Source organism: Myxine glutinosa, chromosome 7 (genome assembly GCF_964187855.1).
Source record: "Myxine glutinosa chromosome 7, kmMyxGlut1.1, whole genome shotgun sequence".
Classification (NCBI taxonomy): Eukaryota; Metazoa; Chordata; class Myxini; order Myxiniformes; family Myxinidae; genus Myxine; species Myxine glutinosa.
Genome location: NC_136267.1, coordinates 11437325 through 11451479, shown reverse-complemented (window position 1 = coordinate 11451479; position 14155 = coordinate 11437325). Strand labels below are relative to the sequence as shown.

At 48.0% G+C, this 14155-nt stretch overlaps 1 protein-coding gene across 2 annotated transcripts in view; it reads right to left on the bottom strand.

Moving 5' to 3' along the window:
- The window catches only part of LOC137430977 (uncharacterized), a 290638-nt gene that overhangs the window by 138569 nt on the left and 137914 nt on the right, over positions 1-14155 (bottom strand). For both annotated transcript variants that reach the window (XM_078781279.1, XM_078781280.1), the window contains exon 11: positions 8337-8466. In XM_078781279.1, coding sequence (XP_078637405.1) covers positions 8337-8466 — 130 coding nt within the window. The remainder of the gene's footprint in view (positions 1-8336; positions 8467-14155) is intronic.

The window sequence follows — 14155 nt, the reverse complement described above, 5'->3', positions numbered from 1 at the left end:
GGAGATAGAGGTGCAAAATTTTTCGGTTTTTCCATGATGGCACCTGTATCACGTGACCTATGACGTCGTAATTATCATTGAAAAATTCTAAAAGAGGTGGTGCTCCTATGGTGAACATTTCGTGTCAATCGGATGAAGGATTGCAGATAAAATGAATTTTAAACGGAAGAAACCCGCAAAATGCCAGTGGTAGGGGCATACACACATACGTACATACATACATACATACATACTGTGACGGATTTGAGAATCCTGTAATTTTTGTAAATATCACCCTCTGTAAATAGTAATTCTTGTAAATACCTCCGTTTTGTGTGAAAGATCAAAGGTCGTCCTTTTAGTTAGTCCATCGCATGCATGTAGAAAATCATAGACCTCTCTATAGTTATTTCTTATTCTATGTTAGTTTAAGGCTCTGTTTCCCATTAATTGACACTGCATTGCACCAGATCAAATAATATAGATCCCCTACAATATCGCCGTGGCCTCCCAAAGCGCCAGCACCGCGGCGTTCGCCACCGTTGCATTGGGTGGGGTTATTGGCATCACCATCGCCCCTTTCAATTGCCAACTGCATTTGCCCTCCATTACGGTGTGCTCTAACTCGGGGAAGAAAGGCGTGTCTCCACCTCGTCATCAGAAGGAGGAGTGAGCCAGCCCCGATCAACCAACCAAGGATGAGGGGTTTGGCCTGAGAGGGCAGAGAGAGAGCGTTCGAGGAGGTTCGCGAAAGTTCCATGGGCGTGGTTGTATAACCCGTCGCGTGGAGCCCCACACCTCAGTCCACCGGAGAGCAGTCCACCGGAGAGCAGTCCACCGGAGAGCAGTCTACCGGAGAGCAGTCGACCGGAGAGCAGTCCACCGGAGTTCAGTTCAGAGAGTTCAGTTGAGGGACTGCTTCAAGAGAGGTGGGAAGGACGAGTAAGGGGCCAGAGGAGAGAGTGAGTTCTGGAGAGGAAAGCGCATAACCAAGGAGCACAAGGCGAATGAGAATCGGCACGCCCTGCTCGCGATACCAACCAGCACTCTGAAGAACAACAAGTGCGGGCACGCAAACCTCGACGTGCCGTGGTCCTCGGATCTCCCTGTCGCCCGTTCTGTGAACCAGAGTGCGAGGGGTCGGAGCTGTCACCTCCAGCCCTGCCGTTTGCATGGACCTGAACCTTCTCATCCCTCCACCCATTCCTGCCATTCCATCCTTTTGTGTACGTGAGTTTGTTTTGTGTGTCTTGTCCCTGGGAATAAGTTAAGCTTGTATAAGTAGAATTGCACTGTGTCTTCCTCTTCTGGAAATTACTTTAGTTTTCTTTCCTTCTCCCTTGGTTTCTTTGATTGTGTAAATAGTAATTAATAATGAAATCCCTGTTCTTCCTACCTTTGCCTTCTTTTCTTCACATCCGTTCGTCTTTGTGATATCCATCATTGAACACCTGTGGCACGATTTGGCCGACGCATAGGAATCGGGTTTAGTACTTGCTAATGGTTCGAACCGCTGGCTGCTAACCCGCTCGGCAAATAACATCTTGTCCGTGGTTTCGAACGGGGCTATCCACCGGCTTCGTGGAGAGGTTGGCGGAGGTGTACAGGACTCCCTTGACCAATCACCTCGGCCAATCTCACCCCACGAAGAAGCGGGATAGTTCCAGGACCGGGGAGACGGCCAGCTTAACAGGACAAGGGGCTAACCACCCCTTGCTAACGGGAGAGCCGTCCCCCGTTTCTGTAACAATTGGTGTCAGGAGCGAGACCCGGACCTGAAGTGCGCCTAGCGCACTCAAAATTATGAGTGGCCAAAATTTTATTTAACATCCAAATTTAAAATCGTGCCATGGATAATCAAGGCGACCGGATGCCGGTAGGGGAGTTACAGGGGGTAGAATCGACCCAGGACCCCAGGGAGGAAATGGAGGAGGAGAGCAATGAGGATGTGGTAGCGGGGGTTTCAGACGCACAAAATGGCGGCCTCGCGCACGATGTTGCAGCAGCACCAAATTGCGCCGCGCACGTGGTCACGGCAGCCGAGCCTGCAGTGCCAATGGACTTTGGCCTATTTATGATGCATTTCATTGCATCTATGAAGGGTGACAGTAGGGGATTGGATGCAATGATGGCTACCCAGGGAATCGACATGGAAAAAAGGAGGAAGGAAGCAAGGGACAACCCGGAGGGATATCGGGAGCAAATAAACGCCAACATAAAAAAAGTGGGGGAGATCGTAGACCGCATGGGAGGCACATCAGTGCACGACGAGGTAACGCGAGTCGAGGAGCGCAGGTTGAGCGAGTTGGAGTAGGGCGCGGTTAAAATGACGGGGGTAGAAATCGCGACCCGAGGTATGGGAAACCCAGCGACCGCTGAGGTAGGAGAGAAAATTTTATTAAAGCCAGCGGTCGTCGAGGTGAATAAAGAAAAAGCAGTAGTGGAAATTGGGATTGGAGAGACGGACTTGGTAGAACAACAGCGGGAGGAAAAGATGGAATATGTGCAAAGTCCGTGCTCACATCAAGATGCTGTGCTTAATAACCCCAATAAAGATTTGCAGGTGGTGTTGGAGCGAAGAAGAAGAAGAAGCGCCCAGGTGAGTCGTGCTGTATATTGTGCGGGGAGATTTTGTAAAAGGATGTTTGGCGCAGAAAGAATTTTCGCGCGCTTGGGATCGAGAAAGCATCCGGGCGTTGGTGAAGGGTCCACTGTGAGTGGTGTGAGTGGAAATGGCGCACTTGTGAGGAAAGAGTGTGCGTCGAGAATGAATGCAAGACAGAGTATGAGAGTGAAACCGAGTGCGAGCGAGAATGCACGTCGGAGTGTACGGAGTGTGACACGTACAGTGAGTTGGTGGTGGCGCAGGTGCGAGAGGGCACAGCGGAGCGCGAGTGTGAAACCGAGTGCGAGCGAGAATGCACGTCGGAGTGTACGGAGTGTGACACGGAGAGTGAGTTGGTGGTGGCGCAGGTGTGAGAGGGCACATCGGAGCATGAGTGTGAAACCGAGTGCGAGCGAGAATGCACATCGGAGTGTATGGAGTGTGACACGGAGAGTGAGTTGGTGGTGGCGCAGGTGCGAGAGGGCACATCGGAGCGCGAGTGTGAAACCGAGTGCGAGCGAGAATGCACATCGGAGTGTACGGAGTGTGACACGGAGAGTAAGGTGGTGGTGGAATGTGTGCGAGAGTGTGCACCTGGGTTGGTAGTGGCGCAGGTGCGAGAGGGCACATTGAAGCGCGTGATCAGGTGTGCAGAAGAGTGCGCACCCATGGTTGTCACAGAGGGTGTGACCGTGGAGTGGGCACGAAGAGGTGTGTTGATGAGTAGTGCGAACGACAAGTGTGTGCCAAGGTGTGCGGTGGTCAGGTGTGTGGCGAAGTCTGTGAGCGGAATGCGTGTACCTGGGTGGTGTGTAAGAGGGAGTACAATAACAGCGTGTATGGAGACACCTGGATGTGTGAATAAGGAACAGAACGCGTGGTGTGAGCCTGCAGGTGAAGCATCGACGTTAACCGGGTTAGCAGTTAGACCGACGTTTAGCCGAAGCGAGCCCCCGGTCTGTGGCGGGCTTCGGGTGCTGCGGGAACCAGCGGGGATCCTAACTATGGCGGTTTCAAAAGAACCGCCGTGCGCGATCCGCGCCGGGCCTCGCTCTGCATGGTCGCGTCCGCGCTAAGCTAAGTGGGCGGCCCGGTGCGAGGGAAGGTAAGAAGGGGCGGGGATGGGGTTCCGACCGAGCGAGCTTCGGTCATCGGGCCGGAGACCGCAAGGTTCCGCGCCGAGATGGTGCGTGGAATCTCGGTCCGAACATGCCGCCTCCCTTGAACCGAAAGCCGGACGGACTCAACCTGCAGGCGACCAAACCACCCGAATTCATTGCTCGGCTTTGCGAAGCCGAGTTTTAATGATGTCATGATGTACCGAGAGGCTCAGTTATAGCGGACTGTGATGATGATAGGGTATTGATCCGAAATTTTGGAATAGTGAATAGGATTGGCAGTAATGATTGGCAAATTGATGATTGGTAAACTGATTGGCAAATTTTGATTTGCAGAAAATTGGATGGGCAAAATTGATAATGGGAGACGCCCGAGGTGGAGGGATGGCAAATCCACCATCCCTCATCATGGGGCACATGAGCACAAGCTATGGGGTTTATGGCAGTGTAAGCTCACCGAGGGAGGGTTTGGATAATTGTATAGGGATCTAGAGAAGATTGACCATAGGTAACTGGAGATTTAAGTAGCGACATTATACCTGTAGGGGGGGACGGAGAGAGTAGGGTAGTTGGATTATAACGATGAGGGAGCGCAATAGTATAAGGGGCGACTGGGAAGCGCGAGTTTCAGAGGGGAGTAGGTAGATCAGATGATGCCGTGTGTGAAAATCTTGATATCGAGCAAATGAGGAATTGCGGGGCAATGCTCGGGAAGGATGTGTGTATGAGCGTGGGAAAATTTGGGTGCCTGAGGCAATGGTTTGGGGAGTTAGAAGTGTATTGTGAAAAGTGTGAGGTGATTGTGAGTTGTATTGAGCGTGGAAGTGTATGGAGCAGCGTATGAGGAATAATTGTGATTGTGCGTTGTATTGTATTGAATGAAGAAGCCTGGGAGGAAGGAGGGTGCAGGAAGCACCAGGTGTGATTGCACAGGTGTGCAAATACAGGTATGGAGAATGGTTGTATGGAATAAATGGTATGGAATACATGGAGTATGGAATAGATGGTGTGGAGTGAGTATGGTGGAAAATGTGGAGTGGAGTGGTTGGTGCGAAGGAGTGGATGGGGAAGATGGACCCCTATCACGAATACCCAGGGAGGGTAGTTTAAGAGTTAGGTAGAAGGTATAGGTAAATTGTGGTGGATATTGGCATCTGTGGTGCGTGTGGAAGAATGGTGTTTGGATGGGTGCATTAGTGACGTGGAAATGGCTGGGCGTGTGGCCTGTTAGTGTGTGTAGTTGAATGGGCACTCTGCCACTGTGAGGATGTCAGCCAGGTGAGGCCGCAGGTGGGCTCTGGGAGCCGGTAGAGTTGTGGATGGGGCCCGAGGATCCGGAGGACGGACCCGGGTAGCCCAGTGCCAGAGGGGGCACCGAGTGGGCAGAGCGCCAGAGGGCCTTCCCCAGGTAGATAGGTTAGGTAAGGAGCAGGTAAGCTCGGAGGCAACTGCAGTGGTGGAGGTGTCGAGGTGGGTAGACCTGCTGGGAGAGCCACACGACTCAGCCCGGAAATTGTGCGAAGGCACAGGGAGTTGAATCGGGGGAGTGAGACCCCAAATTGATGAAGCACCACAGTTTGGTCAATGGGAATTTGGTTCTTAAAACCACATAGAGTAAGATGGCCAATGGATTGGCAGGGAAAGACCCCGGGTAGTGTAAAGTGTGTTAATGTCATTTAGAAGGTATATAGGATTGAAATCTCCTCGCATCATCTGCATCCACTCACTTGAGGCGACGTAACTCCACGCCATGCCATGATTTGTTTTTATTATTTTTGTGCAAATGTTTTGAGGATGTAAGACGCATCATGACGTGGGTGTGACATTGTGTTGTTGTTCCATCTCTTCCTCCTTAAAAGGGATTGATGATGAATTGGTGATGGCAAATTTTGGATTAGTGGGATTGCGATGAATTTGGTATAGGGGAAAATGGGGAAGACGTGACATTAGTGGCGAATTGGTGAGGGTGTAGATTTTGTAAATACGGGGGTAGGGGGCAAGGGTAAAACAGGTGACGGGTGGGGTGACGTACGATAGGGACGAGCTTTTCTCCGCTCAGTCTCCAGGCGCACCTCACCTTGCAATACCTTCATTGATGTGTACCCTTGTGACCTTACCCCTCGCTAACCTGCCCTCTCTGTCTTCCTTCCCCGACCCATGGATCGTGCTCTCTGGGCACTGAGGGGAGCGTGCGGGAGTCCGCCATTGTGTGCCCGAATCCCCGCAACCAGCTGCCTGCATCCACGCACCACTTATGGACCACAGTCTGTGGCCAAGCACCACTTATGGACCACAAGCTTTGTGGCATGGCCCCTCTGCTGGGACCGGCCAGGTTGGCCAGAGGAATATCTTGCTTGCGGACCTCGGTGACGTGGCACCTATGCCATACAAGTGAACCACCCACAGTCGGCCCCTGTGGGCCATAAATAAAAACGGACACGTTTGTGCATTTTTATTTCCATCAAATAGGCCGCAAGCAAAGAACAACATGAAGAAAGTTAACATCAAGAACGACAACGGCCAGCAGAGGGAGCCGAAGAGCAAGAACCCAGTCAACAGGTTGTTGTTTTTTGGTATGGACATGTGTAAAATGAGCACTGGATGGTGCTTTATGGTGCTTTGGTGTTCTTTATTGGTGCTGGTGCGTCGATGCAGTGCATGCTGTCTCCTCCCCTCCCACAGGATTTTCTTTTTGTTCCCCCAAAAGAGAAATCACAGGTCCTGGGTTGCAGCTTTGAAATACAATTAACGTCACTTGTAAATAATGCTCCCCACCGATCATGTTTAGTTTGAGAATAATTCCGCAATTCGGTTATCCTGTGGGCGTGAATCTGTTAGGCAGGGTGCAATGCAGCAGAGGGACATACTTATTTGTGTTTTAAAACTGTCACACTCAGGGTCAGATTAATTGTAGAGGGAATTACACCAACGTGCCACACTAAGTTAAAGTTTTATAGGCCCGGGACGTGCCTGGAGGATGAGGGTGCAGTGTAACGGATTTGAGAATCCTGTAATTTTGGTAAATATCACCCTCTGGAAATAGTAATTCTTGTAAATACCTCCGTTTTGTGTGAAAGATCAAAGGTCGTCCTTTTAGTTAGTCCATCGCATGCATGTAGAAAATCATAGACCTCTCTATAGTTATTTCTTATTCTATGTTAGTTTAAGGCTCTGTTTCCCATTAATTGACACTGCATTGCACCAGATCAAATAAGATAGATCCCCTACAATATCGCCGTGGCCTCCCAAAGCGCCAGCACCGCGGCGTTCGCCACCGTTGCATTGGGTGGGGTTATTGGCAATACCATTGCCCCTTTCAATTGCCAACTGCATTTGCCCTCCATTACGGCGTGCTCTAACTCGGGGAAGAAAGGCGTGTCTCCACCTCGTCATCAGAAGGAGGAGTGAGCCAGCCCCGATCAACCAACCAAGGATGAGGGGTTTGGCCTGAGAGGGCAGAGAGAGAGCGTTCGAGGAGGTTCGCAAAAGTTCCATGGGCGTGGTTATATAACTCGTCGCGCGGAGCCCCCCACCTCAGTCCACCGGAGAGCAGTCCACAGGAGAGCAGTCGACCGGAGAGCAGTCGACCGGAGTTCAGTTCAGAGAGTTCAGTTGAGGGACTGCTTCAAGAGAGGTGGGAAGGACGAGAGATGCGTAAGGGGCCAGAGGAGAGAGTGAGTTCTGGAGAGGAAAGCGCATAACCAAGGAGCACAAGGCGAATGAGAATCGGCACGCCCTGCTCGCGATACCAACCAGCACTCTGAAGAACAACAAGTGCGGGAACGCGAACCTCGACGTGCCGCGGTCCTCGGATCTCCCTGTCGCCCGTTCTGTGAACCAGAGTGCGAGGAGTCGGAGCTGTCACCTCCAGCCCTGCCGTTTGCACGGACCTGAACCTTCTCAACCCTCCACCCATTCCTGCCATTCCATCCTTTTGTGTACGTGAGTTTGTTTTGTGTGTCTTGTCCCTGGGAATACGTTAAGCTTGTATAAGTAGAATTGCACTGTGTCTTCCTCTTCAGTAAATTACTTTCATTTTCTTTCCTTCTCCCTTGGTTTCTTTGATTGTGTAAATAGTAATTAATAATAAATCCCTGTTCTTCCTACCTTTGCCTTCTTTTCTTCACATCTGTTCGTCTTTGTGATTTCCATCATTGAACACCTGTGGCACGATTTGGCCAACGCATAGGAATCGGGTTTAGTACTTGCTAATGGTTCAAACCGCGAGCTGCTAACCCGCTCAGCAAATAACATCTTGTCCGTGGTTTCGAACGGGGCTATCCACCGGCTTCGTGGAGAGGTTGGCGAAGGTGTGCGGGACTCCCTTGACCAATCACCTCGGCCAATCTCACCCCACGAAGAAGCGGGATAGTTCCAGGACCGGGGACACGGCCAGCTTAACAGGACAAGGGGCTAACCACCCCTTGCTAAAGGGAGAGCCGTCCCCCGTTTCCGTAACAATACGTAAGCTGTTCTACATGGGATTGCCCAACTGGCTAAGTCGCTGTAAAACAAGCATCGTCAACAAATGATGTGCTGTCCCCAAATCAAGTTCAACTTAACAATCTGCATCAGTCACTTTGCACAGAGTTCATTCACCATCGATAAAATACAAATAAAGTGACGTCACTCACCATCAACAACCTTTGATGCCTCAATTACGTTTGCAGAGGATATTTCATCGTGAGTGGAACCACCTCTACACATTTGTGGCAAAGACGATTGTTCCAAGGTGGCACTGTGAGTTACATTCACCACAGGCATCTGTACAAAGAGCAACATCTTTATTATAATGGAGCAAACGTATATGGTTACGTATTGTTGTGGTTTTTGGAATAAAGGCAACCCCCCTTTTAGTTAGTTGCACCACAACATGTAGCCTCGCTCAGTTCAGTTATTTCTTATTAAATGTTAAGTATAGTCTCCTTCCCAGTGTTAGTATGTGTTGAGACAGGTAAGGAAGGGTAGGCCTCATTGGGCCTGGAATACCATGTGCTGGGCCTGGGACAAGTCTAGGAGGCCCAAGGGAGGAGCTAAAGGGGAGTGACCAACAACGGCAGCCAATGGGTGCTAAAGGGGAGTGGCCAGCAACGGCAGCCAGGGGAGGTGCTTGGAACATTCTGGTGGGACTCTGGGGGAGGGGGGGGGTGTGGGGGGTTATAAAACCCGGCCCCGGGACCCAGAACTCTCTCTCTCTGCTCTCGAGGTCGAAGTCTAAGTCGAAGCACAAACTCTCTGTCCTGGGATTCTGAAGCTCTCAGCGCTCTCTGCCCCTGCTCTCAGCTGCCCCTGTTATAAACGCTCTCGCAGGACGATCTCTCCCAGGGCCCTAGACTCCAAAGATCTCCCTGCCTGGGCTCCCTGCATGTGCGCGTTTGCCTCGTTAACTTCGGGACACGCTGGGCGGATTCCCGTGCATGCACGACGGAGGCCGACGTCCCGGCTACGAACATCACAAAGGGGAACTCCCAACGAGCCGTCCGGGGTGAACTGAACAGAGCGGCCGTGCTGTGAGCGCGTCCTCTTCTTCATCCTTTTCCCCGTGTGAGTGAGAGGGCCCTTGTCTGGTGAATTAAGTTAAGGACGGTTAAGTTTCTGCCCTGTGTCTCTCTGCTCTGATCATTGTACAAATTATAATAAACCTGTGTTTTTGCTTCCACTTGGCCGTTCACGTCTTTTCCCAATTGGCCTCGCATTGCACGAAATAAAACCGCTCGATCGGGTCAGTAATAATTAACGGCACGAGTCACGTGACACGGAAACCGCTCGGGCGTATCAACCCAGCGTGACTCGTGTGAGGTTCAGCCCCCGTCCTCGGGGCGGCGTGTGTATCGAAGGTACTTGGGTATTTGACCAGAGACACTTCCGCACGCTCGCGACGGGGTTGGTGGCTGGAATTGCTTGGCAATCCGCCCCCCACAAGTGCAAAGTGGGGAGCGGCCTCGTGGACTCGAAGCTCGAGGGGGAGAAGGGTTTAACCCCCTTAGTACGTCGACGGGCTCGAGATCCGCAACAGTATGTATGTGTGTGTATGTATGTATGTATGTATATATATATGTATATGTATATATATATATATATATATATATATATATATATATATACACAAAGAATTAAGTTAAGCACCCCTACACAACGAATTAAGGTAAGCACCCCCTAATATATATTCTTTGTGTATATGTATACATTGGCATATATTCTAAGGTATGTGAGATCAAATAATGATTGGTATGACATTAGCAATTATCCATTGATGAAATTGAGTGATCAAAGTGAAAAAAAGTGATTGGTTGAGTCAGTGATCCGATCACGTGGGTCCTACACACGTTATTGACGCAAAGATCGCTAGAGGTCTTCTCAGAACAATGACTGTACGTTAGAAAACATAAACGTCATCCACACTGTCCGTGATGGACCTATAGCTCCATACTTAAATTGAGGTGAAAATATGCCTAAAATTCCCAAAAAATTTCACCTTAAATTATTCAGAATAAAATATTGAAAACGGCATGATTGTTATGTTTTTATGTGACCATAATATCACTTCTCCAGAAAATATAGCAATATCATGGGTATATTACACTGTTTTGACGACAACAAACTTGTAATGTGCGAGGTTGTAAAAAAACGGGGGGGGGTGCTTAACTTAATTCTTTGTGTATATATATATATATATATATATATATACATACACACACACACTTGGGTATTCTACCCACAAACTACTCACAATAAGTTAGGGATATTGTGGGAGTGAGTATAAATTTTTTTATAGGGGTTAGGGTTACGTTATTGAAATCAAGAATGCTGTGTTTTTTCACACTCATTAATAACAATAGAATTAGGACCAACAACTTTTTTCAACATAATTAATACACAAAATCAACCACACCAAAAAACCTGCCAATATCCCTAACTTATTGTGAGTAGTATGTATGTATGTATGTGTGTGTGTATATATGTATATGTGTATATATATATATATATATATATATATATATATATATATATATATATATATATATATATATATATATATATATACAGTGGAACCTTGACTTACGAGTTTAATTCGTTCTTTGACCGAGCTCGTAACTCAATTTGCTCGTTTCTCAAATCAAATTTCCCCATTAAAATGCATTGAAATGCTATTAATCCGTTCCAGCCCGCCAAAAACCACACCAATTTTTTTTTAAATATGCAGTATATATAAAAATATCTCGCGCTTTATATTTCACCTGTATGCAGCATACAAGTTGGCAGGATGGCCTGGACTGGAGGTACGCACACTTGACTCTAAACTGTCCAGCCTGGGTTTGAATCCCGACCCAGCTATAACCTGTCATGTCGGTGTTTCACAGGCAGGGTGATTCATCAATGTGTGTACCGCTAAACTGGGCGCCCCGTTTGCGTCCCATTAGTTGTTGGATGTTAAGGATCTCACCGTGTCTTCCACAAAGAGAAGGCGAGCTATCGCCGGCACTCTGAACAAGTTGTGGCCTGGCATGCTCTTCTCCTCTGCCGTTATATACGTCCTCCTCGGCATCTTTTTCCAGAAGAGCCCTGTCTCGTCACAGTTGAAGATTTGCTGGGGGATGTATCGTTCGGCTTCTATCAGTTCGGCAAAAGTTATAATAAAATCTTCAGCTGCCTTCACATCTGCCTCACCAAGTCGACAACACGCACACCTCGCTCATGTTTTTCGATGATTGCGTGTTTTATATCCAAGCACATCATCCTCTTCTTCTTCTCAGTACTGCCCTTGGCACTCAATTACTTAGGACCCATGGTTAAAACTAAGAAATTTTCCAAAATAACCAACATGCGAAAACAAAACAGCAGCGATATACGGCAGATATGCTTGCACGGCAAGATAACCACGTGACCGGAACCCACCTGGTGGCGGCTGGCGTAAGCTCCAAAATAACCAAAATGCGAAAACAAAGCAGCAGCTCTATACGGCAGATATGCTTGCACGGCAAGATAACCACGTGACCGGAACCCACCTGGTGGCGGCTGGCGTAAGCTCCAAAATAACCAAAATACGAAAACAAAGCAGCAGCTCTATACGGCAGATATGCTTGCACGGCAAGATAACCACGTGACCGGAACCCACCTGGTGGCGGCTGGCGTAAGCTCCAAAATAACCAAAATGCGAAAACAAAGCAGCAGCTCTATACGGCAGATATGCTTGCACGGCAAGATAACCACGTGACCGGAACCCACCTGGTGGCGGCTGGCGTAAGCTCCAAAATAACCAAAATGCGAAAACAAAGCAGCAGCTCTATACGGCAGATATGCTTGCACGGCAAGATAACCACGTGACCGGAACCCACCTGGTGGCGGCTGGCGTAAGCTCCAAAATAACCAAAATGCGAAAACAAAGCAGCAGCTCTATACGGCAGATATGCTTGCACGGCAAGATAACCACGTGACCGGAACCCACCTGGTGGCGGCTGGCGTAAGCTCCAAAATAACCAAAATGCGAAAACAAAGCAGCAGCTCTATACGGCAGATATGCTTGCACGGCAAGATAACCACGTGACCGGAACCCACCTGGTGGCGGGTGGCGTAAGCTCGTAACTCAGATCTCGGCTCGCATCTCAAAGCAATAAACCGCCCGAGCGACGGCTCGTATCTCGGAAAACTCGTAAGTTGGTGCACTCGTAAGTCAAGGTTCCACTGTATATATATATATATATATATATATATATATATATATATATATATATATATATATATATATATATATATATACATATATATATATATATATATATATACATATATATATATATATATATATACTATAAGCGTCGATACAATTGAAGTTGAAAAAAAAAATTCCCCAAAAAATTCCCCCCCCCAAAAGAAAAAAATAAATTGGAAGATATTAAAAAAAAAATACACTTAGGACATACCGACGGGAGAGATATGTGCATTCCAGAAGTTTGGTACGATTTCACAAAAGTTTGAGAAAGTAGTTCAGTGACAACACAGGACAGGACAGACGCTGCACAAATATATATATATTGTGTATATATTTGTGTATACAGTATATATATATATGTGTGTGTGTGTGTATATGTATATATATATATATATATATATATATATATATATATATATATATATATATATATATATATATATATATATATATATATATATACAATATACATATATGTCCTCTCTTATATCCTCTCTTATATCGTTATATCCTCTCTGCAATGAGTGATGTGCTGTGTGCAGGAAGGGTGTCGGAGTGAACTCCATTCAATGTACTTTGTGCGCTGAGTGGGTTCATCCAAAATGTAGTGGTCTGAGAGGGTTATTAACCAGTGTGGCAGCTACATTCAAATGTAAGGTGTGCACAGAGGGAGCTGCAGATGGAGGAAATGTTGAGTTGGATCTTGGAGACGGCAAGAAGCTGGAAGATGTGAAAACATTTTGCTACCTCGGAGACATGCTGAATGGAGAAGGTGGATCAGACTCGGCAACGGTTGCTAGAGTGAGATGTGCATGGAAGAAGTTTCGGGAACTGAGTGTCGTGCTGATGAGGAGGGGAGTGTCGTTGAAGCTGAAGGGAAAGGTGTATGCTGCATGTGTGAGAAGTGTTATGATTTATGGGAGCGAGACATGGGTAATGAACGTAGAGCAGCAACGAAGGTTGGAAAGGGTGGAAATGCGAATGGTTCGATGGATGTGCGGAGTATCGTTGAGAGAGAAGAAGACAAATGATGAATTGCGAAAAATGATGGGAATAGAGCCTGTGATTGATGCTGTGAAGAGGAACAGGTTGAGATGGTTTGGTCATGTGTTGAGGAAGGATGAAAGTGACTGGTTGAGAAGAGTGATGGAAAATAATAATAATAATACATTTATTTTATATAGCGCTTTTCAAGAAGCCCAAAGACGCTTTGACAGAGTACAAAAAAACAAGTGCAAAAAGACAAAAATCAACAGGTAAATAATCAAAGCAAAAGGAAGGAGAAGGAGAGGAGATAGTCAGGGGTTAAATGCTGTGGGTTAAATGTTGAATGCAGTGTTGAACAGGTGGGTCTTGAGTGATGTTTTGAATGTGGTGAGTGAGGAGGAGTCTCTAATGGTGTGAGGTAGAGTTCCAGAGGGTGGGAGCAGCGATGGAGAAGGCCCTGTCCCCCCAGGATCTGAATTTGGTCCGCATGGGGGGGCGGGGCGGGTCAGGAGGTTGGTGTCAGCAGAGCGGAGGTTGCGGCTGGGAGTGTGTCTGGAGAGGAGGTCAGTCAGGAAGGATGGGGCCAGGTTATGGAGGGCTTTGTAGGTCAAGAGGAGGATTTTGTACTGGATTCTCTGGGGGATGGGGAGCCAGTGAAGCTTGTAAAGGACGAGGGTGATGTGGTCACGGGTCAGGGAATGGGTGAGTAGACGGGCAGCGGAGTTCTGAATGTGTTGGAGTTTATTGATGATTATT